We start from the raw sequence: 24617 nt of genomic DNA on the forward strand, positions 1-24617 counted from the left end.
TGTGACAATGGGCTGGGTGCTTTGTGACAATGGGCTGGGTGCTTTGTCCGCTGAGGGAGCTCACAAACTTGTCTGTCTGTGTAAGTCCTGCTCAGAAACCTCCTATGAAGCACATGGAGAGATAGTTGAATTGTTTACAAACTCCTTGTCAGGCTCTCAGTTTGAAACTTGGAAGAAGTTTTTGCTCACTGGACTCCATTTCTGTGCTCCCGTTGTGGGATGTCTGGGAAAAGACTTTTCCTGCAATTGTGTGCACACATAAACATATAGTGAAGAAAACAGTCCTGGCATCATGGTTGGATTTTTCTGTTTGTTTTAAATCAGGACAACTGCATCAAACTGTTGCTTAAATGACTGATACTTGACATGATACAGCCACTACAACAAAAAGTGGTGGGCAGGGGGGTTAACTTTTGACCTCTCTTTTGGGATTGCTGATCTGGATTAATAAACATGATATGCAACTGATTTCACTCCTCAGGGAAGGAGGAGGCTCCCTTCGATCACGGGCTAACACTAGGCTTTTATGTATCTCTTTAGGCAAAGGGTTTTGTCAGTAGTGCAAGCTGTGCACAAAAGTTTGTTTGCGTGTGAATGGTTTTGCTTTTAAAAGGTTTAGAGAGAGAAGCAAATGCAATTGAATAGTAGGGAGGGAGAGTGCAAGAATGGTGGCACAAATTGGTGCCCAACTCCATCACCGAATGTGCTTGTGTAAAGGGAAAAAAAAGTCTGGAAGCATGCTTTTATTTCTTGTTTTAAGACAGAAATTTCTTAGGAGAAAAAAAAAAATTCCTACTGTTGGGAGAATTCCAACAGTAGGAAATGAGGTTCTGTAATATTCTGCAGTACCACATGGATGTTTTTCTCCTGTCTGTTTATGACTAGATGTACAAATCTCTGTAATACTGCTATAAATATCAAATCTGTATTTTGGCTCTCTGTGTATGTACAAGTCCCATGACCAGGTAACTCCTTACATAGTTGGGTCTTACCAGCATTGAGGACTGGTTCTTGTCGGGATGGTGGCAGACGGGTTCAAATGTGTCATCCCTTCATGCAGCTAAACCTTTATAGAGATGTTGGGATGATGATCAATGGCTTCAAATCCTGTGTTATATTCTTTCTAAAAGTGAGTTCAGAACTTCAGTTAAAAAAAGTTCTGTCTGAATTAAACTACAATAAGTTTTCAGTTAGCAGCGTCCGTCTGTAGCAAGTATTTGAACAGCAGACTGCGCCCACATGGGCAGCCTCTGGCTGAAGATATGTTAAAAATCTTTCAGCAGACATCCTTGTCTTGAAAAACAAGAAAAACAAGCTCTGAGGGAGAGCTGGCTGACAGTGCTGAGGAGAAGTGGCCTGTGAATTGGTCCTTGCAACAGATAAAATTTGTTTTCTAACATGTCTGTAACCCAAAATGAAGTTGTACACGTTTTTAGAAGTTGATAATGACATTTACTGCTTTTTAGTGGGTATGGAAGTCAGTGAGAGCACTGCTTGGGAATGTAAACATCTCTCCATGCTTCCTGCTGCTCTGCTCTGCAGCCCTGCTGTCTCCTGCCCTGCTGAAATGGGGGTCTGATGAGCTCAGACCATGAGAAACTGAAATTAGATTTGCTCAGAGGAAGGAAAATGCTTCCTTCTTATTTTTAAACAATATTTCACCATTCTTTCTTTACCACTGTTTAAAAAGAGAGAGTATGAGTGTAGCCCTTTCCGCTTTTATTGGAGTTCTTGTGTATGCATTTCTGGCTTATACTGTTTAACAAGTCACTTGGGATCTGCTGTTTGTGGTCAGGATTTTCTGTCACCTTGGTCGTGCTTCCTTTCTGCCATGCAAACCACAGAGTTTACCTGCACACCTTTATGAGGGGATGTACAATGTCACCGAATCTGCATGAGCAGCACTTCCAATCTAAATGTATGGTTGGAGACCATTACCCTCAGAGTAGGGCAGCAAAAATGGGATTCTTACCTTCCGAACTGATGGAAAGCATGTAATTATTTTTGAATTTGCCTGGAGGAGGGGTGGGAAATCAGTTCACTAAACATATGTTTGAATTCTTGGTCTCTTTAGCTGGAAATGAATTCTTTTGTGGAATACAATTTATGTTTTTGTTTGGATTTAGCTATAAATAGATGCATTCTGCCAGCTGTTTCAGGAGCTGGGTCTGTGATCTGCTTTCAAAGACTCAAAACTTATGGACTTAATTTACTTTTCTTTAACTTCAGAATGTCTAGACCTCTGGGATGGAATGGCAATGTAGATTATTCAGGTTTCTTTGTCTTAGATAATCTTGAACAGATTGCAAAAGCTTGATCCCCTTCTTTTCTGTGCAGGGCTGGTTCTGGTTGTTGTTTCATTTCAGTTTAATGTGTGTAAATTCATCATGCTGCTTCAGCACCTCTCTTGCTTCTTGCATTCTTCAGTACCAGTGTCATTTCAGGTTTCAGAGCTGTGCTTAGGATTTCCAAGGCAGAGGTTGTCAAAATACTATTCTGGAACTTGCTGTAGTGATGTATGTGTTTATTTCTAACCAGAGTTAAATTGCTCTTTGCATGTATTGGATGTTTTCTGAATGGTTTTCGAAGGGTTTGGCAATTCCAGCTTTTTGTCTGTTATCATTCAAATCATTTTCTTGAAATCGGGATGGTCAGTCTTTAGATGTGCACAGTCACAGACTGCCAAGCTGTGGTCTGAAGGAAAGCTGTTTTGGTGCTGCTGTTGCTTGCTGCTGAATCACCAACAAGGGCATTCTACAGGCTCTCTTCCTGAAAAAGTTTTGTTCTGTTTTTAAATAACTGTTCCTCTAAGTTTTTTTTTTTTCTAAAATCAGGAATAGACTATGTTAACCAACCACCTTTGGGTTTCTCATGTCACTTCCAGTCTGCATATATGCTGATTGCAGTGTTGGGCCTGGCTGTTGTACAGTGGCTCTGCAAGAAGCCTCTGGTTTCTCTTAGCAGGTCTGCCTTGTAAGTCATGAGATTCATTTACTTCCTCTTATGTTGGCAAAGCTTAGATCTGTTGTGATGGAACTCAGACACTTCTGCATGAAAACTCTGTATCTGAAATGGCTGTTATTGCAAATCGTGAAGTACCTGAGCAGGTTTCAGTCTCCTTAGAGCAGCAGTTGCTCTCGGGTGGAAGCTTAGACTGTGCCTCGCTTGTTACAAGAGAGGTTTACCATTCGCTCCTCTTCCCTTTCTTCCACAATCTGCTGAAGCCAGGCTGTAATTCTGGGCATTCACACTTGTGGACTGGAGCACGTGAATACACGTCTGTCCTTAGATCACATTCTCGTGTCTAGCTGCTGTCAGCTTTGAGCAATGGAAGTGGCACTGTTTTGCCGGGAGTGGAAACAGCGATGTCATCCTTTCCAATCCCAGGGGCATTTGTTTGACATAGAAGCCCATCAAATGGAAGATGTGCTCAATCTTAGAAGCATGATCTGGCATTTACTTGCGTGAGTACAAACCTCTGCAATGTGTCCTGTGTGGAGTTGCATCCTTATGGAGAAAATGGTGAGTAAATTTTGGGACTTGAACTAGTAAGTGCGTGAACAGTGCTGATTCCATGATGTGACAGTGCTCTGCCTTTTATTTAAAAACAAATAAGGAAACTTGAAGTCATTGAGAAGATGGATTTTTTCCAATGATGTATTGTGTGTGAAGGGCGAAGTACCTAAAAAAATGAAATTCTGCTATGCTACCTTCTCTTATTTGGTTGAGAAATAGAGCAGTTGTTCTGAGAAATGCATCTGTTTTTTCTTATCAGCTTTAGTTAGGGCATTCAGTGCAGTCTGAGCACTGACCATTATTTCCAGCCAAAGTGTATGAAATCAATTCTGATTTTTGCTCTTTTGTATTTATGGAACTGAACCTGAGTGAGACGTGCACTCTTCTGCAAATATGGAGATCCAAAAAGTGGCTGCCAGGAATAATTAATTGTAGCACTGGTCAACTTTGTACTGGCATGCACTATTTCATTCCTCCTGTAATCAAGACTGTGTGGCGTCTGTCATGGAATTTCAATGAGTTAATTGCTTTTAATTTCCTTTCTCTTGTTTCCATGCTAACTTGTCTGTCACCTTTTTTTCTGCTTACTAATAGAGGCTTAAGACTGATCTGGAAAGGCTTTGTGTGTCTGTGATTGCTGTTGCAGGAGGTGATTTCCGCTGCAGTTATGTTCATAAATAGGAATGCAATACTGATTAATAAAATCATCCTTTTTGTGCATGCTGCACCTGTCTGTGCATTGTTGTGTTTTGCAGTCTAGCTTCTAGCTTCTCTGACTGCTCACCTGTGTTATTCTTACTCTAACCTGTTTCTTTCCAGCAACCGTTCCGTTGTAGCTCAGGCAGGATACACGAGATAACAATAAGCTGCAATTCCTTAAAGTAATCCGTTTGGGTGCATGGCGTTTGTTGCACTGTCAGGCAGGAGGACGTACAGAAGTGGGGAGGCCGCCTTCTGGGCTATATTTGGCTGCTGATCTCACTGTGGTCAGCACAGACTCTGTCCCAGGCTTCCTGCGTGCGGAGCACAGGCTGGACATTGTTTGTGGCAGATGACTTCACATTGCTTCAGCTTTGCTTCTGCTGCCAGCTTTGTGCTAGCGAAGGTTCCTTTGTATTTCCAATGGCAAAGTTTTTGCGCGTGCGTGTGTTAGAATAAAGCTTTGTCAGGAAGAGCTGTGCATGTTAGGCATAATAGATGCATTGAGCATTCCCAAGGCCATGTAAAATACAGAGTTAAGTAAAGAAAAATTATTGGCCAATAACTTCATGATTCTCTAAAGCAGTATTTGGAGTTATTTGGAGACTCCTAATGTATGCTCAGTGTTTTAAACACAGGTAGAAGAGTGGTGAACACTAAAGAATGAACAGTTCTTATGGAGATCTGTAGTTCATAGTACCAGGACTCTGCCTGCAAGTGGTAACTTTTCATAAAAAACACATTAAGTTTAATAAAAGCACTAAGAGCTGAAGAATGAAGAACATATTTAATGAATTTTGGTTTTTAGGACTGACCATGGAAAAAAAAAGTTAGCATTTATATCGAGTGAAGCTTCTGAATGTATTTAAGTTGTTTTACTGAAACTAGCGATGGCCCAAAGAAGTTGCAACAAGTCACTGCCAGCAGGGCACATTTGCAAATCTGAGAAGGATTTCAAAAGTGCTGAGTACTTGTTTATTTCTATGATACAAATGGAATCTGCCTGTATTTCATGTGCCTGGCACTAGGTATCTTTTCTGATATTGTTTATGCTTATGTTTATGGTCTAAATCTTGAGCATCTTCCACTTACGTTTCTGTAAATGAAAACAGAACGTAAGCCCTCGATGCAAAACTTAATGCAGATAGTGGGAACAAGTTCTGAAGTTGTGTTTTTGAGCAGACAATTAATGCTGAGCTGGCAAGAATGGAGTTTGTCAATAGTTAACTACAAAGGCCTTTAAAATGCTCCAGAGACATTCTGGAGTTACTCTGTAAGCAGAGGAAAAATTCCTTTCTCCCATACTGTGGCACAGCTGGTTAATGTGTGGCTTTAGCATCCATTAAGCCTTCACAAAGAATGGAAGCAGACTAGCCATGCTTTTAAAATGACATCAAGTTTTGTTTGCAAAAGTTGAGGTGGTTAATGTTATGGATGCCTTTTGTTCAGGCTTCATGTTGAATTTAGTTTTGCCTTTTGATGCCCTGACATGTCAAGGTGCTGAAGCCTTGATGGTAGGGAAATAAGAGTGGACTTGTGTTAATGTTGATAAAAGCCATATATTAATATCTTCTATTCTGCAGAATCCTAGAGAATTGCAGTTGTTTGTAATAACTCAAGAGCCAAATGCTAGTCAGCCAAGCCCAGTGGTGCAAGGTGTGGTTGGTTGGTTGTGTCTCACTGTGTGACACCAGAATTGAGTAACCTCCTCAGTCAGTGCAGAGTGTTGGATCTTTATCAGGGATTCTTCCTGGATGACAGTCTGAGGTCTGCACACAGCGTGGGTGGGTGGCTGGTGGTCGTTCCGTACGGAGCACTAATGTGTCACAGGATGACTGGGCTGAGGTGCAGTCTCCTGGGGTACCTGGAACAGAGCTTGGAGCAGGTCTGCGTGGAGGGGCTGCAGTGTGTGTTGTGTGCAGCGTGTCTTTGTGCTGCGGCATTTTAGCCAAATCTCGCGCTCTTTCTGTCTCCATATGTTACTTCTTTGGCAGGCATTCTGCGCCTCCATCTGCAGTGAGTGCTGTGGCAGTGGCTGTGCAAAGATAGCAGCCGTGCATTCGGGATGTCAGTGAGGCTGCCGCTTCCTCCCTGCCTGCATGGCTGCCTGGTGGGACGGAGCTGCAGAGGAAGCCTTCGCTTCCTGTTTGCTTGTGTTTGTAAGTAACGCGCTGGAGCTTTGCTTCCTTTTGAACTTTGTAGTTCCTCTTTCCTACTCCTGTTTGCTGCAGAACGCATCTTGTGGAGGTGTGCAGACTAAAATACATACGTAGCCTCTCATTTTAATTATGCAGAAAGCCAGTTGTTTCTGGCACTGCTATCAGTAGCAGCTACACATCGGAGCGCTGTGTCAGCGCCCTGGCAGCCATCCCTGCAGCTGCAGGAGCACAGGGTGAGCTGAGCGCTTTGGATGGATGGTGCACACCGTTGACCTGGCTGTGTGTGCCATCTCCATCGTGCAATTGCTCTCTACTGCCTGATGATGGAAATTGTGTTAGGAGGAAGAAGTTTTTTGTTTGTTTTTCTGCCTTCCTTTCCTTCTTACTTTTTAATTCGAGACTTCAAATAAAGGCCTGAATGTGCTTGTGTCTCCCTTTTTTATTTTCAAACAATACACAACCATAACGGGCAATGGAAGCTGAGTATGCTGGCGCTCGGTGTGAAGCCTGCAGGTAGGCTGCAAGCAAAAATTGTGCAGTGCGATGAAGAGACTCACAGGCTGTCTGCTTTAATTATTACACCAGCTGGGCACTGTCACTGTAGGTGGATGAAGTTCAGTAGGCCTTTTCAGATTTAAAGTAGAAACCTGTAATTCAGATGTAAGCAATTTTTAATAAAAAGACCACTAAAATAGAGAATCTACTTTTGTAGTGTAACAGTAGCTGGTAAATGTAGATGTGAATATATGCCTTGAGCTGTTTTCTGTGTCAGAATGATTGAAGACCACTGAAAAGCTGTGCAGTAAGTTAGCTTTTTATAAAGCTCTTTGTACATAAGGTAAATGGGCAGCCAAGTTCACATGAGCACGAGGTGATTTTAACACTTGCTCTTACTGTAGCTATTGGTCTCTCTTTTGCTATTTTGGTGATGAAAAATGTGCCTAAAAAGCATGCCTAGGTATTTTATGTAATTCACCTCAGATTTTCTTCCCCTCCCTCAAAGCACTTCATGGTTCCTTCTGGTGCTGACAGCTCACAGATACCTGCTTGTGTCACCCTGTGGGCCAGGGTTTGTTCACCGAGACATCTCTTACTGCCACATGAGAGGAAGCCACCAGCCAATTCAGCACACAGGGTAACATGCTTTACATTATATATGCTTTGCAGGATGCGACTGACTTCCTCTTCTTGTGTCTTGAGTGGGTGGTGCCCATTCAGCAGGAAAACACTGTTTAGTCAGGAGGATCTCATGCAGTGAGATCCTAGATCACATTAACTGCAGTTACTGTGCGTGGATGTTTGTGTGTGCATGTATATGTGTATGTTTTGTATGTATAAACCTTGGTACTGAAGGGAGTGGAGCAAGGCTTTAGCTCTGAACTCAGCTCTGAACTGCATGTGAGCAGTACTTGGGTTACCAATAATTAAAGAGTGAGTGGAAGCTGCATCTTTTCATCTTTAAATGCCCAAGCCTGCTCCCTGCTAAAACAGTAGTCTTCTCACTTCTCTAATTGCGAGTGCTGGGTTGGGGCGGAGGAGGTGAGAGGTTCAGTTTGACATCTTGGAGCAGGGTGCTGAGCTGAGGAGCAGTTCCCTCTGTGTCTCCTTGGATTCTTCATTGACCTCATAGCACTCTGCTATTAAGCACTGGTTATGTAAGCAAGTTGTGTTCATACTTAATAAATAATCTTTCTAGTGTGAGAGTGAGATCTTATTGTTATGTAAATCCATCACGCTGAGGGATTCTGCAGGCATTTATGGGAATAGCTTAGTTGGATACTCAGAATTTCTGCAATGTCAGTTGATTTCCTCACAGTTACAATCTCTTTGGTGACAGATATCTGGCAAGAAGTGGGCTCTGCTGCAGGTTTGTGCTGCTGTGATGCTCTAGAAACATTATTCTTCCTGCATGCTCTCAAGTCTGCGAACTTAAACCACAGCTTTCTCTAAAAAGACAGTCCAGAATTATTTGTATATTTATTGAGTTTAAATCAAAGAAACAGTAAAACATTTTAACAAAATTGAAGCCAAGTCTAGGACTAGACTCCTCTTACTGAAGCACACCCAAAGCACATCCATTGCATCATCTCTTGGAAGATGAGTTTGGTGAGCATGTGTGGGATGTGATAGGAAATAAATTGTTTTGAATAGCCTTCTGACTTCCCCACAGGTACCAGATTAGTGGTGAATTGGTGTTTGTCATCTCCTGCTGACTTCCTTAAGGTTTGCATTAGGCCCTGGGGATTTTTGGGTGTGGGAGAGTAGGGCTGTTCCCAAACTTGTGGAGCTTTCACAATGGTGAGAAACAGATGTGGAGTTGGGGTCCCAGTGGCACCAACAGCCCCATGGTGGCCAGCTGCAGTCCCGGCATGGGCTGAGCTCTGGAGGCAGCTGGGCTGGCCTGGGGATGGGAGGCTGCTTAGGGGGATGTGCTGCTGGAGGCTGGTTGTGGCCACATGTTTGCACTGCATGTGCCCCAGGCTGCAGTCACACCACTTGTAGGTGTCCAAATATAGACAAAAAGACTGCTTTTTTTTTTTTTTTTTTCTGATGTGAATATGTGGACACTTATTTTCATTCTAGTGTATGTGAAGTATGTAATACATCTTCTTGCTGTGTCATTTAAGGATAACACCTCCTAAATTTAAAGATTAAATGCAGTTGCACACATTTAGAGGTTCTAAATTCGTTTGGTTTCCTTGCAAAAGGAAATGTTTTGTGGTAACAAAAGCATGACTGTGGGAATAGTATAATGGTGGGATACTTAAGACTAAACATAAAGGAGTGAAAAGGTGCATGCAAGGAAAAAAAATGTTGTTCCTTGTGGTATTGAATTAATACTAATCTTCATGACAAGTTGTGTTTGTGGGCTGAATGTAAAGACAAGGAATGCAATGCCATGAGTACCTCTGTAACACGTCTGCTCAATTTGCTGACCAGGTGCTTGCTGAGCAGTAGTTGGTATCCTCATGCTTAATGCACTTCTTGAAAGTTATATCTTCCATGAATCTGTCCAGTATGTTCATAACAAAGGCTCAGGCATGCGTTTATAAGCCTTGTATTATCCTTGGTGAAGGGTGTAATTTCAGTACGATATTGTTAGCTTTTTACATAAAACTCAACGTTATTAAGAAGAGCTAAGCTGTTCCTCTCATTTCTGTTGCACATTACATCCTTTGGATATTTATCACGTTTTCTCAGGACTCTTTAGTTGAGGCTTTAGTTACTACTTAAAGTTTGTGCGAGAACTAATGTAGTATTTACAAATCACTGATCTTTTTTGGTGTATGTGTATTGTTAATCATTATTATTCCATTGTAGGTGATACCTACATCATATTTCTGCACTGTTGCTTGAGATTTGAGTCCTAACAGTTGCTCAGCTCTTGAGTGCCTGCAGAAGAGTGACAGTCTAATAGAATGCTGATCTATTTGCTGTCACTTCTTGATTGATACATAGGGGAAGCTGTAGACACTGTGACCTGTTTAACAGGATCAAGCTGACATTTTGCTGTGGTCTGTACTAGGAAAGCATTCCACAGAACTTAATAGAAGATCATCAAAATTTCTGCAGTGTGACTTTGAGGCTGAATTACAACTGTGCTTTGATAGCTCAGTGATGGCAACCTTTGTGCTCGTGGGTGGAAGCCCACAGTCTTTTTCTTCTCTCAGACTAATAATGGTGTTGATGGTAGGTAGCATTGCTCCTTATTTTGTGCATCTTCATCCATAGCAACATCTTTCTTTCTTTTAGGCCTGGTCGTGACCTGTGGTCCCCAAGTGCAGATGTCTGCTTGAAGCAGACAGGACCAGTGGCTCGTTGGTCTGTTATGATGCAGGGGGGAGAAAACAAACAAAAAAAAGCCTTAGGATAGAGTGGTACAGCTTTTTGATTGTTGGTTTTTTTTTTTTTTTTTCTTTTTCCCCTTTGCCCATCAGGCCTGAAATCTTCCTGAAAGGAGGATTTGTGTGTTACTGCCCTCCACCCTTCTACCTGCCCCATGCTCTCCTTTGCTTTGTTTAAAAGAAGCACACACCCATTCCCCACAACCCCGTGATTGAAGCTCAGCAGAAAGCATTTGGGACCTTCTAATTTTCCTTCCCCACTACAGTTACGGTAATTTTTCTCCAAAAGAAAAAAAAAATCTTGGCTGGTATCCTGATCCTATTGCTGAGAAGCACAGAGCAGCTGCTGGTTAGCTGCTTACTGCAGGCAGGCTTCACAGGCAGCAGCTTGCTGGGTGGTTTTAATGCTGGTGGAGGTTGTGATGTGGCTCTGATGGTGGGAGTGCTGTCCTGCTGATCCCCCTGCAGAGGGAGGAGGGAACGTGCATCCCTGGAGCAGAGCTGAGGAAATGTTCCACACAGTCAGTAAATGTGTTTTGATGTCAGTAGTTGGGTGTGCACGAGTCACAGAGATTGTGTTTTGGAAAGATGTGTGTGCTGATTTGTAGCACCAGCTGTGTAACGAAACTCTTTTGCCATTCTCATCTTCATGGCAGGGTGCTGCGGTGGGTCGCTCCCTCCCTGTTTGAGGACACAGTAGTGAATGAAGTGCCCTGTGACTCACAGCCCTGGCTTGTAACTCCCAGCTCTCCAGCCGCTCTGCTTGCAAGTCAGAGGGCAGCAACGTGTGCGGGCAGGGCTGGTGGCTCAGTGACCCCAGTGGGAGAGGCTGCCTGCAAGATTCAGTGCTTGTATGGAAGAGTGGGATGGGTGCTGTTCCCCAGTGTGTTGATACAGCCCTGAGCTGAGCTATTGTAAAGAACAACTGAGGAAAAATACCTTAATGATTTTGGTCCAATGACATTTATCCTTTTTGAAAGAGAAATTTAAATTAAAGACAAAGAATTAAAGAAAAGAATTAAAGAAAATTAAAGACAAGCATATTGATTAATATGCTTTTTTTTTTAATCAATGGCTTAGGTTTTATATAATTTCTGGTGGATAAAGCCCTTATAAAAAGAGTATCTAATGATATTCCATTAGAAGGGGATCTTGTGCAAATGCTGCTTGATTTACATCAGACAAAGAGCTGGAATACAACCAGTAAAAGGCTCTCAAGCTGCAAGCCAAGCATCCCTGTGGTGTGCTTAGCGACAGTCTGAACGTAATGCTGCTCTCCTATGGCATGCACACACGTCACTGCTCTTCAAACTGCTGAGAAAGGCAAGGGATTATTTCCAGCTAAGCTGTCTCTTAGATCACCTTTCTCCCATCTGTGCTTGCTTTCCTGCTTTTCAAGGAGTTCTCAACTAATTCCCCTTCTTTTTAATACGTCCCTCAGAAGAATGCAAACGCCTGTGTCTTGTCTCTTCCACAGCGTGCCTGGGATGGTGTGCACAGTGCTGAGTGAGTGAAAGCAAGGGTTAATGCCTGTTGTTGGCTCATCTTTTGAGTTCAATTAGCTTCATCTAGCAGCGTGTCACTGCAGGAAAAAAAGGGCAGCGTGGCATTTCTTAAAGGCTGCCCCTCGTTGCCTGACATTTTGGCACTGCGTTGCTGCATGCGTGGCCCAGGATGGAGGAGAAACTCACAGCTGGGGTGGCTCGGTGCCCTGAGGAGGGGCTCACAGGCCCGTGTGGGCTTCACTTGAGCAGAAATGAGCATGAGGGACACTCGTGTCCTGTTATAGAAAGGTTAAAGGAGGAAAATGCTCACTTGGCATGTAGGCTGTAGGCAGTTTGCAAGGCCCTCACGCCCCTGTGCGAGGCCATTGGCTGCAGCCTGCTGTGCCACGCAGGAGCTGTGGGGCTCTGCTGCCAGGGTGCTCTGTGGGGCTGGAGCAGACTGGCGGCCGTGATGGTTTTCAGAACCCTCTCATACTTGAGAAGATGACTTTGTATTAAAGTAATTGTCTGAGGAAAGCTGGAATTGAAGAGTGGCAGTGTAATATAAAACAAAAAACTCTGCATTTGATATTAGCAAACAGTTTCATGGGCAGGGGTTTTTGGTTCTTGTTTGTGGGGGTGATGTTTTGTGGGTTTTTGAGAGGAGGTGGATGTTTTCCTTTAAGCTTTGGGGGCAATGAAATTGAGGTGAGGATTGGAAAATTCTGATCTTATTGGGCTGGACAGGTGAAGTTTGTGGGTCTGCTCTGTGCCTCAGACTGAGCAGGATGGGGAAAGGAACTCCTGAGCACAGCATGGCCAGCACAGGAGGGATTTTCTATCTGTTCCTCTTAGCCCACTCTTTTCTACATTGGTCTTTGTACCTGTGCAGATGTTGAGGTTAGGTTATGCTGGTAATCTGGCACTATGCAGGTGGGTGCTGTCATATTATTGGCCAGCCTTTTGACCTCCTGAGAGACACCATCCTCCTGACGTAAGTATCTGTTCTTCAGTGTAAGATTTGGTGAACAAGTATGGTGAAAAATACTCAAAAAGCAAACAGTGGGATTGAATTGGTCACACAGCAGGGAGGATGTGCTTATTTATCAAGTAAAGTATTCTTTTGCTGGATTTCTTTATTTCAATTTTTTTTTTCTGGCTTATGTCCAAATATGGATTGCTATATGTTGTATGTTATATGTTAATGGCTTTATTGACAGATCTTGAGAAACTGTTTCACACCTATAGCTGTAACATTTTTTTTTTTTTACTTAGAATTCATGTGAACCATTCATTTCTTGTCTTGTTTTGACCTTTGAATGTATGTGTGTGTTTTTTTATTTATACACACACACGTGTATATACATATATAAATAAATATATATATGCATATCTATATTTATTAATGTATCTGTGCAGAAACCTTAGCCCCAAGCCAGTGCTTTAAGTGACAGATTTTAAATATATTCAGATCTTTTAAAGACGACTTACGTAACAGAAGATTGACTTTTCCTTCCCCTTCTGATCCTCCTCTTGCCCTTTACTTGCTCTTCTCTCTGCTCAGACATGATACCCAGCAGAAAGCACACAAGTGAATCCTTTTACCATGTTTTTCTTCTGAGATCTTTTTGAAGTGTTTTGATTTCCTTTTGTGCAATGCTGTTTGGTACTTCATCACAGATACCTTATATATCAGCTTTTTTTGAGTGCTGTGCTATGCTCAATGATGTAGTGACCAAACGTGGCTGGATATTTAGATAACACTGTGTGATAAGGTGTGGCAGTTGCCATAAATTCTCACTGTTGGCATTTCCTAGCAGAGAGGTATAGCAATGATTCTGAAGGTTGCGTGACCAGGAGACTGGGCTGACTTTGGGTTTATGCCTCTCCTCATGCTGACTGATGTTTAACTTTGGGCATGCTCTTTAATCTCTTTGTGTCTGGTGACTTCATGAAAAATGGGCTGTGACACTCATTCCTTTGTGTGACAGTAGGATTTCCAGGATGTGAAAGAGCATAAAAATGTTACATATAAGATAGAAAGTAAATTGTCTATTGCTTCACTTGCTCTGTCATCTTCAGCGAGCTGTGGCAGCCTGAGATGCAGTGTGAGTTACCTGGTGTTATGTGGACATACTTAATGGAGATCCTACTACGGTCTCATGCAAATGCTGGCCATGCAGTTCTTCACTCAGGAAATAGAACTGAGCTGCTGCAGTCCAGCATGGATTTGTTAACATGAGCTGTGGTTATTTTTTCCCTCTGCTGTGTCAGAGACACTTAACACTCCTGAAGTCTCTTGCTTTGTATGAAATCCAAAAGCCTTTTCTGATAAATGTGTTTCATTACTTACCATTTCAGTGTAGCTCTATAGCTAATACAATCTGTTGCAGCCCTTGGGTAAAAGCAACACATAGAAAGACACAGAGCCACTAATTGGTGACCATTTTTTAATGCTTTCTAATAGCATGGATTGATTGGATTGCAGTGTCTGGTTTAATCTAAACAAGTCATGGGAAGGCTACTGTGAATTATGCATGACAGCCTGACCCATTTGCAGGCAGATCTGTTTGTGGTGCAAGGTAGGTCACGAGCGGTCTGCAGGACTGCATTTATGATGAAGCCTCCTGAGTGCAGCAGTGCTTGCAGTGGTGACTGTGCTTGGTTTGTCTTAAGTCTGTCCATCGTTACCTGTGATAAGAAATGATGGGGAAAGGTTTTAAAAAAAACTTCAGCTTGCATAGCCTGCGGATCCACAGGTATCATTTCAGAAGGATATTTGGTGAATCTAGCAGTGGTCTGAAATAATTGATGCTTATTTTTGACTTTGTGCTCAAGCAAAAGCATTGCTCTATTCCTGCAACACAGCTGAGACTATTTTGTGCCATGATATGTTAAAAAGATGTTGCAACAACAGGGCAACCTGTTGTCCTCCTTATATTCTATCTATTTAGAATAAAGAGGGGGAACCGCCTCAAATTTTAACTCAGCAGTGAGACAGCAGGATGAGAGAGCCCAAAGAATTTCATCTTGGGTCAAAGTGTCTGAAAGTAATTGCTTTTTGATATCTTATCTTGGGATGGGTTTGACAAAGGCATCCATGCCATGGAAACTTAAAAATTTAAAAAAAAAAAAAAAAAAGCAGTTTGAATGTGTGAGACTAGTGTGGAATCAGTGCTGAAGAGCACGGCTCCAAGGGACCAAAGAAATTTCTTTCTCTAGGATTAAGTCTCAATCACAGGTTTCTAGGCCTGAGGTATCTAGCTCTTACACTCCTTGCGTGTCAAAACAGCCGAGTTATGCTTTCATCACACTACTTTTTGCTGTAGTCCCACACTCTGTGGGTTTTTTTGTTGGCTTGTTTCTCCAGGTAGCTGCCAGCTTTAATTTCCCTAACTGGGAACGAACATGCTGTGAAAGTACTGTGCCTCTTCTGCTTCTGCCAGCTCTTGCTGTGCAATTTTTGCTTTAGGTGGACGCGATCGTAACATTTTGTTGTTTGCTAATGAGTTCTGACCCAAGCCTTATCGCTGAGCGAGGAACCAGGAGGGTAATTCTGAAATGGTGGGAAGAATTCCCCGGCTGACTCGTGCTGAGGCTGCAGGCCTTGCCGCAGGGACGGGCTGAGGAGCAGCTCCCCGCCGTGCCTGAGCTGCCATCTGCGAGGCAGGGCAGGACGGGCGAGCAGGGCTGTCGGGAGGAGCTGATGCCGCCGATATTCCTCGTGCTGGGTCTTGTGAGCCTGTCTAAATCCCTTGACTCAAGGGTTGTCACGGTAACACCTTTTCACATGAACTCACTTAAGAAGCAAACCGAATCTTAGCTGCTTCAGCAGTTTCCCCACCTGCAGCCGAACTCGGAGCAATTCCTTTGGCGTGCTCAGAGCCCTTGATTCACACCTCGGGGGATCCTGCACTGAATCACAAAAGAGCGTTTATGTTTGAACAAAAGAAGTCAAATACTAATGGTTTTCAATGGAGTGTGTCTTAAATTGCTCTGAGCTATTTCCACTGCCTTTTCTAAGCTTACGTTTTATCCTTCAAGCTTATTTATTTATTTGTTCGTTTATCTTGTAGATCGTATCAATGGAATATTTATTGAGGGTGATGAGGTGGCTATACAGCTCCTTCCCGGCTGCGTCCAGTGCAGCAGATTTGCTGCTTAACTATTGATTTAGCCGTGACTGCATTTAGCCCTCAGTTAGCAAGTGTCTGGCTAACTAAGCTGACAGGCTAAATTAGGCTTTTATCATCCAACGCTTTTCATCCTAGCAGCAATACACCAAAGCAGGGTATTCTAAATATAGGCTTCAGTATGTTTTTAACGTTTAAAAAAGAAAACCCTCTAAATCATCTATGGAATGTCCCTCTAGTCTTTGAGAGAGGGCTCTGTGATCTTCTCAAGCATTTGCATTTCTTCCTGCTGCATTGAAACCTTGTTAAATCTGGTGTGTGTCTGGTGATGCTGAGGGCTGCATGCTGGCCTAGCAGGCAGGAGGAGCAGGAGCCCATTGCTTGGCTGGGCGATGGTTGGCCTCTGGCACTACTTGGCTGTGGGTTTGGGGCAGGGAAGCTCTACAGCCCTACTTCTCCTCTGCTATATGGCCCCTGTATCTCAGAGGACATCTGTTCCCTCTGTGGTGCCAATGCTGCCATCAGCCAGGTGAAAGAGCTCCATTGTCAGAAAAATACCCCCCTTCCCTTCCTTTGCTTCCCTCAGTAGGGCTTGTTTTGCACTGTGACATTGCTACAGTTTCTGACGTGCTGTGGTGCTGGGGACGGGCTGTGGGCGGCCTGGTGCACAAGGGCGAGCGGTGCCATGCAGTGGCTGTGCTGCCCTTGTCCCAGTGCTCATGCAGAACCAGGGCAGGAAGCTCAGCTGCTGCGTACCAGCTGCCACTGTGGGCCTTGGTGCAGCTGGGGGAACACAGAGTGCTTGTGTGGATGAGGCAGTGGGAGGAGGAGATGGAGAAGGAAGGCACCGAGAGGGACTGAGTCAGTGGGAGTGCAGGGTTAGGTCGTAGAGGAGTATAACTTCTCCTTCTATTAAACTTGCTACTTGTAAAGATGCTAAAATCTCTGTAGAGCACTATTTTTACACTTTGCTATCGCTGTTTCAGATCATTATGGTTAGAATGAATTTGTTATTACAAAAAAAGGTGCAGTGCTCATTGAAGCCGTGTGAAAGCATCTTTTATTTTGAATCTGATTAGAAGAAAAAATTACATGCTGAATTGATGCAAAGATTTTTCAATTAAATCCAGAAGCTGACAGTGCAGAGATATGAACAAAAATTTGAGTGGCTTTTAGTGCTAATTATTCTTCTGATGCATATTAACACTTCCTGATTAGTTTAATGTTGATGAGATAGATATTGGTAATTAAAATGAAGCTGCTAGGAGCAAAATTTGAAAACATGGGATTTTCAGTTTGGGGGAGGCGAATACCAGTATTACTTGGTGCCATTTGCAAAGTGCTTGCAAATGAAATTCCAGCTTGTTTGTGACCTGGCCAGCCTTCCTGATGAGGAATGCTCTTCAGAATAAATTTGAGAGCCAGACTGGAACTCAGATTGCAAGTGGGTTTATGCACGGCTCTTCAGAAAAGCAGTGGTCTGCACTGTAGAAGGTAGAGCTGTGCCATGCGGGTGAAAGTCCTCCAAAGCCCAAAGTTAGAGTGAGGGTAGGGAGAGAGGGTACTGAGCAGGAGATCGCCATGCAGACAGTGCCCTTTCTGCTGCAGCTGTCATAGGGCTGTTATAGCATGGTAGGTGCTTGATTAGAGTACTTAGCTGTGCAGTAGCAGTATGTGGTGTCAGAGCCGTGAAAGATCATCTGTTCCTTCTGTCTAACGAAGCACTGCCCCAGTGAATCAGATCTGTCCTCTGTTTAGCCCAGCATGTTTCTGCCAATGGCCATTAGCTGAAAAAAAGGCACGAGGAATATGCAGAATAATGTTACTATCACAATACAGTAGTCCCTAATGCTTAGAGGCCATTTTAAGCCACAGTGCCTGAACTTCAATAACTTTTCCAAAATATATGCATCTTTGCTTATGTTTGCGCATTGTTGCCATATTTGATGTGCTAAAGTGGCCAGTGTCTTGTTCGTGTTTTCATCTCGGTGACCAGATCCGGTGCCCTGTGACAGTGTGCTATTAATGTTTTTGAGATGTGTGTTTTTTCCCTTCTCTGTTAGACTTTTGAAAAAGCCAGATTTGTAGTTCTTGAGAAGTGCACATCACTTTCATTTCATATAAAATGTAAATTTCCCTACTGCAAATACCATTAGCAGCATGTTGACTCTTTTGTTGAGGGGCTGATGGTTGAACATTCACTTGAGGCTGCCATTTCTTTTCCTTTGCCATTTTGATTTGCCTTTTGCTCTTTTCATTTCCAGTTACAGGTGAGTGGTAGGACTTCCACTGGTCTTTGACAGCCTTTGGTATCATGCTAGGCTTATGAAAAACCATCTTAAAATCCAGTATCAAAAACAGGCAATGTCTGCAAGAGAGTTATGATCTGTATGCTGTGGATCTTACCTGAAGCTTATATACCGAACATTAATGTTGGCTGGAAACCTGCATTTCTGTGAATAAAACAATCTGATCCCTCCAGATAGTGAAGTAACCAACAGAACGAAGAAGAAGGTTTATGCTGAGGAGTTCTGGGAACAAAGGAAGGTTGGGCTCCTCTGGATTTACGCGCTCTATGGTGGGGGAAATTAAGTCTCTAAAGTATGTAATTTTGAAAACTGCAGTAATAGCATTTTCAAAGAGTTTTGTCATCTCTGAAGCAAGCTGGAGCTTGCAGGTGCTGGATGGTGTGAATTATGAAATGACTTGGGTTTTTTTTATGTTTTTCTTTTGAAAACTAATGATGAAGCAGGCAGCACTTGACCCATCTGCATGGAGTGCCCGTGCTGTGCAGGTTGGGTGGTCTTGCTCCCATGGCAGCTGTACTATAAATGGGCATGGAAAGCTGTGGCTTTCGGTAAAAGCCTGGGGTGAGACTTGGCTTGTTCCATAACGGCTTAAAAATGTAACTTGTATTTACTTCAGCAGTAAGATGATTTGGGATCTGCAGATCTGTGATGGATAAGCAGATAGAAGGCGAGCTGGATGGCAGTTGTTAGTCTTCTGGTACCGCAGTGAGGTTTCCTGCTTGGTCTCATTCTTATGCTCTAGCATGCGAAATCCCAGAACTGGCGCTTTCTCCTTGCAGCTGGACTCAGTGAGCTGAAAAATATACTTTATTTCCAGTTTTATATTTCTCTGTAATTGTCAAACCTGACTGCCTTCTCCAAAGTTTGGGGTCTTTCTATCCCATCGGTTCTTGTTCTAGGGTTTCATACGAGATTCTGGTATTTTCTTTGGTAAGAATTTATAACCATTTGGGGCAAAAACTTGAGCGTTCTTCAGAAAGCCTTTAACTGGGAGGCTTTCTGTAGCTGATGTTTGCTTAAATATGCCTTTGTAAACAGTGATGGTTTCTGCAGTCCAGAGTCTTGCATGGATTCTTGACGTTAGCAGCATTGGAAGACTGGCTGGTGCCAGTGGTGTTTGATGTTCTTCTCTCCCTTGGATGCAGGGCTTCTTGCTTACACATAGCGCTCTGTCTTGGGGATTGGAGTTGGACGCCTGTAGATCTTTCTGCCTTTAGAGCCTCAGGGCTGGACATTCCAGCTGGATCAACTCCTGGCTCTGCTCACTGTGAGCAGAAACAACAGTGCGTGTTTTTTTTTTTCTCTTGATGTTGTTCACCTGTTTGTCAACACTGATTCTTAATTCTGTGCTTTGACTGTACGTGAAACACCTAAAACTTCACTAAATATTGTAATGCTAAATAAAAAAAATGAACCCACCGTGCCTTGGTCCGTCTGCTCAACAGCTGTGTTTGCCAACTTAGAAATCTGCAAACTAAGAGTAACCCTGCTTGGGGAAAAAAGAAAGAAAGATGCTTTACCTGTATTTTACTCTCTCATTCTCCTTCTTTGCCCTTTTAATTGTTTTAATTTAAGGAAATAGTGCTGGTACACGGTATGAAAATTATTGTTCAGTGAAAGATGTGTTACTGTCCTGCTCACCAAGGCCTCTCTCCTTCTTTCCTCTTGTGGATGAAGAAGAAAATTCTGGAAAAACCCCTCAAAGCTTGGGTTCATCGAGGAAAAGTTTGACATTACAAAGTTGCTGAGAAAGGGAAGTGTGATAACTTCCCAGGAAGCGTGGTGTGTTGAAATTGTGAGCTTCCTCTCGTGAGCTCCTGTCTTAATGTCCCCAGGAGGAGATGCGATGTCTCCAGCTCCCTCCTGGAACTGATGCAGCTTGAGCACAGTGCTAAAGCCACTTAGAGGACGAAAATATCTCTGTCTAGCATTTGTTCAGAAGCGTAAAAGCGATTCACTGTTAGGTGTGGAGTTTCTTATGCTGTGTTGTGAGGAGTCCTTTGGAGACTGAGAACCGCGTATTCAAAGATTAAGCTGTGTGCCTGCTTCAGAGTTGTGGTGGAACAGCAGACAGTTTTAAAAAGGACCAAAAGGTCATTTAACATGCTGTGTGTGAAGAGGTGTTGGTGAGCTCGCTGTTGCTGTCTCAGAATGATAACCAAGGCACCGCACGTGGTTCTAGGCTACATGTAGACTGGTTCAACAAATACTCGCATCTCTTTGAAGTTCTGACCCTTGTTTTTGATGTTTGCAACATTCTGGATATGCCCATTTTCCCTTTTGTTAATTCTTAACTGTTTATGTCCTAGTCATCAAAGGAGGTGACATATTCTCACTGAAGAAAAAGGTATTTTCTTCAAAAGAAAAAGTCATTTTGACTCGTGTTCCAGACTGAAGAATTGTACTAGCAGAATATATTTCCTGCATTGTGCATTTGTTTATTCAAGTTCTTTGGCTTGCTAGAAATGTGAAGAAAGACTTCTTTGTCTGAAGAAGTCAAATTGCACGTGTTACAAGGATGACACATACTGTCCAGATGCTGTTTTGTATTAAAGAGCCCTGAGCCCCGTTAATGTTTTCCTCCTTTTTTCTTAATCCTTCAAACCATGTATTTTTATAAGCTTTTTTTTTTTTTTTTTTTTTTTTTTATCTTGGCAGTGTCTCAGTATACTTCAGTGCGCCAATGATGGCACATAAATGTGTGCAGTTTATCTTACAAAGCTCCTTCACTGTGATATCTCTGTTGTTTTTTCAGTCTTGAGTGCTCACTTACGCACAGGAAACTCCCCATCACTCTGACTGAGGGAGTTGTTGCTTCTGCTGTTTGTTCCTCTGTAACATCTCCAGGGGTTTTTCAGTGACTCTTCCCTTGGCAGTACATCTGTTTTAAGCAGCTCTGAGGCTTTCTTCTCTTTCCTTTACTTGTTCAGCATGTGTCTAGACTTGTGTACTAGATGAAGATGGGTGCAGATAAAGCGCAGGGCCTGCAGAGGCAGCGTATGGATGTGTCCAATGCCTGGAACAGTCACTGTGCAGCTGGTGCTGAACAGGCTGCCCAGAGAGGCTGTGGATGCCCTGTCCTGGAGGGTTCAAGGCCAGGTTGGATTGGGCCCTGGGCAGTCTGATCTAGTATTAAATTATGTGGAGGTTGGTGGCCCTGCCTGTAGGGCCTTGAGATCCCTTCCAACCCGGCCGCTCTGTGTGAAGCCCCAGAGCTCTGCTGGCTTCTGGGGGCAGTACTTAGCAGATGTCAGTAGTGGATTTGAGGTGATAATGGGTTTGCTCTGGCTCTCAGATCTGGCATGGTAAACTAGCCAGGCTCCAGGCAGTCAGTGAATATCTTGTTTTCAGTGGGGTAGTTCAGGAAACCTCAGAAAGAAGGGATGCATACTCTAGCTGAATTTAATGATCTTTAGGACCTACTTCTGGCTAAGTAGAGCTCTGGGCTAGCTGGTTTGAGCTGCAAACAAAGCAGCACAGTTCTGAATTTCCACAAAACTCAGAGTTTTGCTTGGATTTCGGGCATGGCTGAGACCAGGTTTTGTATCTGCTGTATCACAGTGGCTGTTGTGAGGGGAGCGCAGCGTTTGGAACTCTTTGAGTAGTTTGTTTCAGAGGTTCTTTGTGTTTCATGTGATCAGTGGACATTTCTGCGTGAAAGAGCTTTTGGAAAAGGTTTGGTTGAAAATCTTAACCCGCCTTTCTAAGAAGTACTTCATACCTTAGCTAGTACTTCTAATTATGGAGGCATCAGAAATAATTTTCAGAGCTTTGCTTCCAAAAAATGTTCTGACAAACATGTGTAATGATTAAATTTGGATGAAACTTCATCTCTTGCTGTGTGTCTTATGGAATTGGTTCTTTAAACCCAATTTAAGTGGACTTAGTCCAACACTTCATCTGATCTGGGTTGGGTCACTTTATGTAACATCTGAGTTTTTTGGTGTGAGTCTGCCTCATCTGTTTGCTATCCAAATTCTTTTTCCCATTTGTAAGTAGTGTGGAGTGTTTTGAATCCTTGAGTTTAAAGGCATTGTTAGCTGAAGGTTAAATTTGCAGCAGTCTTCTCAATTTTTGACAATTAGGTCTTCTAAGCTATTTAAGAATGTCGTTGTGAATGTCTTCTAATTGCCTTGAGTCTACTGATGTAAGTAATGCTGACAAACACGAGATTTGATTTAATAGCATTTCAATCGATGGTAGTTATTTTGGTACACCTTCGTCAGCTCGTTACAGGAAAACCCCCAGTTGCTGCAGTGCTGCCCTAATTAGCCTTCAGGCAGTGTTCCCTGGGGTGCCTGGGAAAGCAGGCTGAAGGACCACGCGCATGAGTGTGACTGATGGGGCATGGCAGCTTCACAAAGGACAACTGGACAGGATTTCTATTGATCCACAGCTTCAGCAGTGCGTTATCAGGAGCTGTCTTACTATCTAGTCCCATTCTGCCCATCAGAATTATTTGGTGCATTTCTAAGGGTTCAGCTGCTCTCCTTGCTGCCCTGTGGGCATGAGAGCACTTCAGCTGGGCTGTATTTTGTGTTCATCCAGAGATGAGTAGTGATACAAACCCTAGGGCATGGGTGTCCAATCTTTTGGCTTGTCTGGGCCATGCTGATTTGAGAGGGATTATCTTGGGCCACATATATGTAGGTAGCTCCAAAAGTAATGCCTCCTGTTTATTTTCACAGAAATGACCACAGATACAAAGAGCACAATAACACTGTTGTATTGAACAAATTTTCAGCTATAAAACACTAATTTTTTTGCATAGTCAACACTATTAGCAATGCAATTTTGCATACATTTAATGTATTTAAAGCAACAAAACTCATTTGTAATGCTTTTTGTTAAAATATATACAAAAGAGAGTAGCAGAACAATAAAAGTGATGGAACATTTGATCTTATTTTTCTGAATCTAGCACATCAGTCTAGCTAAATGGCAGTGGCTGCAATTCTTAGTGAGTTCTTCAGATGTTCAGTTGAGGTTTTCGATGAAACCCTACTCCTCCTATACTTCAAAATAGTCGTTGACAAATGTCTGTACTGCCAAAAAGCAATGACATAAATAAGGTGTGGTTGTGAAGTGAGTGGTATTTCTCTCTGGTAGCAGAGGGCTTACAAAAGTCTGGTAAAGAGACATGAACTATATTTCTTTGTTTTCTGTCATCCTAAAACAAAGCAAAAGGAGCTGAGCAGATGCAGGACCTCTGGGTATGTGAAGGTTTATAGGCTTCGTGCGTATCAGTTAAGTCAGTTTGACTTTTAATAGCTTGATTTAAAACAGACCTGGACTGTAGCCATGGGAGGTAATTGCATTGCCCTGTAATTTGGGACAATTTTGTTAAGGTTAAATTTCCTGTTCTGCACAGGCTGTTACAATTATGAAAATGGCTGGTAACGTGAATGCGTTGGGTTGTTTCAGAGTACATTCAGAGATGATGAAGCATGGTTAAGAGGGTGATGGTTTTGAATTGCTCCTTTATAAATCTACTTAGATGGAGTTATTCCAGGCTGCCTGCTCTGCTGGCCACAGCTGTAACAAAGGTGCCTGCTAACCTGTGCAACATGATAGTACAGGCTTCCTGCATGACAGCAAATAACTGCCTTGTGCAGGAATAACGGCGGCCCACAGTGAGCACTGAAGGGCGATCCTTGAGCCTTTTGCCTGAATTTGGTATTTATCTTTATCTCATACGTTACAGCGTTGCCACAGCGGTCACTGGCTGGGCACATTTCTGCAGTTGGGCAAAGCAGATGGCAGCATTGTAGAAGAACAACATACCCTCAAGTTCCAATACAAAATATGTTCTCTTTTACTGCAACATGACAAACTTGTCAATGACAAAAAAAAAAAAACAACCACAAACCTGCCTTGTTAGAATATGATTTAGTATACAGAGCTTACTGCTGTAGGATGTTAGGAACCAACAATGCATAAAAATGTGTTTTGCAAACATAACTAAATGTTAATAGTTATACCAAACTTCCATTAAACCTTCTGCTTCAAGGCTTAAGGCAATCCCCAACTCTGTGAGATTACAGGGTTTCTTGCACCTTTCTCTGAAGCGTCTGGCACGAGCCTTTATAGGAGACAGGATATTGGATTAAATAAAAATCTCATCTGCTATGCCAGTTTCTGTGTTCAAATAATCACTGGCAGCAGTGGCTTCTGCATAATGATGAAATTCTCCTCAGCTGTTAGAGAGACCCAAGGCTTAGCATCTGCATCAGAAGTTGTGGGAGTAAATTAGTCATTATTCTCAGGAATTTGTCTCCTCTAGAGGAATTGCAAAGTTACTGATGGAATCATGTTCAGAGTCTGTGCCGTCTGGCTGGTCAGATGTGCCTTTGAGTACCCTGAACTGCGCTGTGCTCTGCCGTGGCACTCTACCCACAAGAAAATGATGCCACTTCATCAGGCAAATGGATGCCCAGAGTGCCTTCCTCTGTTTCATAGATTTGAAATAAGC

At 42.9% G+C, this 24617-nt stretch overlaps 1 protein-coding gene across 4 annotated transcripts in view; it reads left to right on the forward strand.

Annotated features, from left to right (window-relative positions):
* Positions 1 to 24617, forward strand: part of BICD2 (BICD cargo adaptor 2) — a 111971-nt gene that overhangs the window by 50093 nt on the left and 37261 nt on the right. The window contains exon 1 of one of the 4 annotated variants that reach the window (XM_042823446.1): positions 3398 to 3522. The exons of the other annotated variants lie outside the window; for them this stretch is intronic. Coding sequence (XP_042679380.1) covers positions 3484 to 3522 — 39 coding nt within the window. The 5' untranslated portion in view covers positions 3398 to 3483. Of the gene's footprint in view, positions 1 to 3397; positions 3523 to 24617 lie in introns of those variants that run through there. 4 annotated transcript variants of the gene reach the window in all.

Source organism: Centrocercus urophasianus, unplaced genomic scaffold, assembly GCF_019232065.1.
Source record: "Centrocercus urophasianus isolate 14NV4802_14NV808 unplaced genomic scaffold, USGS_Curo_1.0 seq_22, whole genome shotgun sequence".
NCBI classification, from domain to species: domain Eukaryota; kingdom Metazoa; phylum Chordata; class Aves; order Galliformes; family Phasianidae; genus Centrocercus; species Centrocercus urophasianus.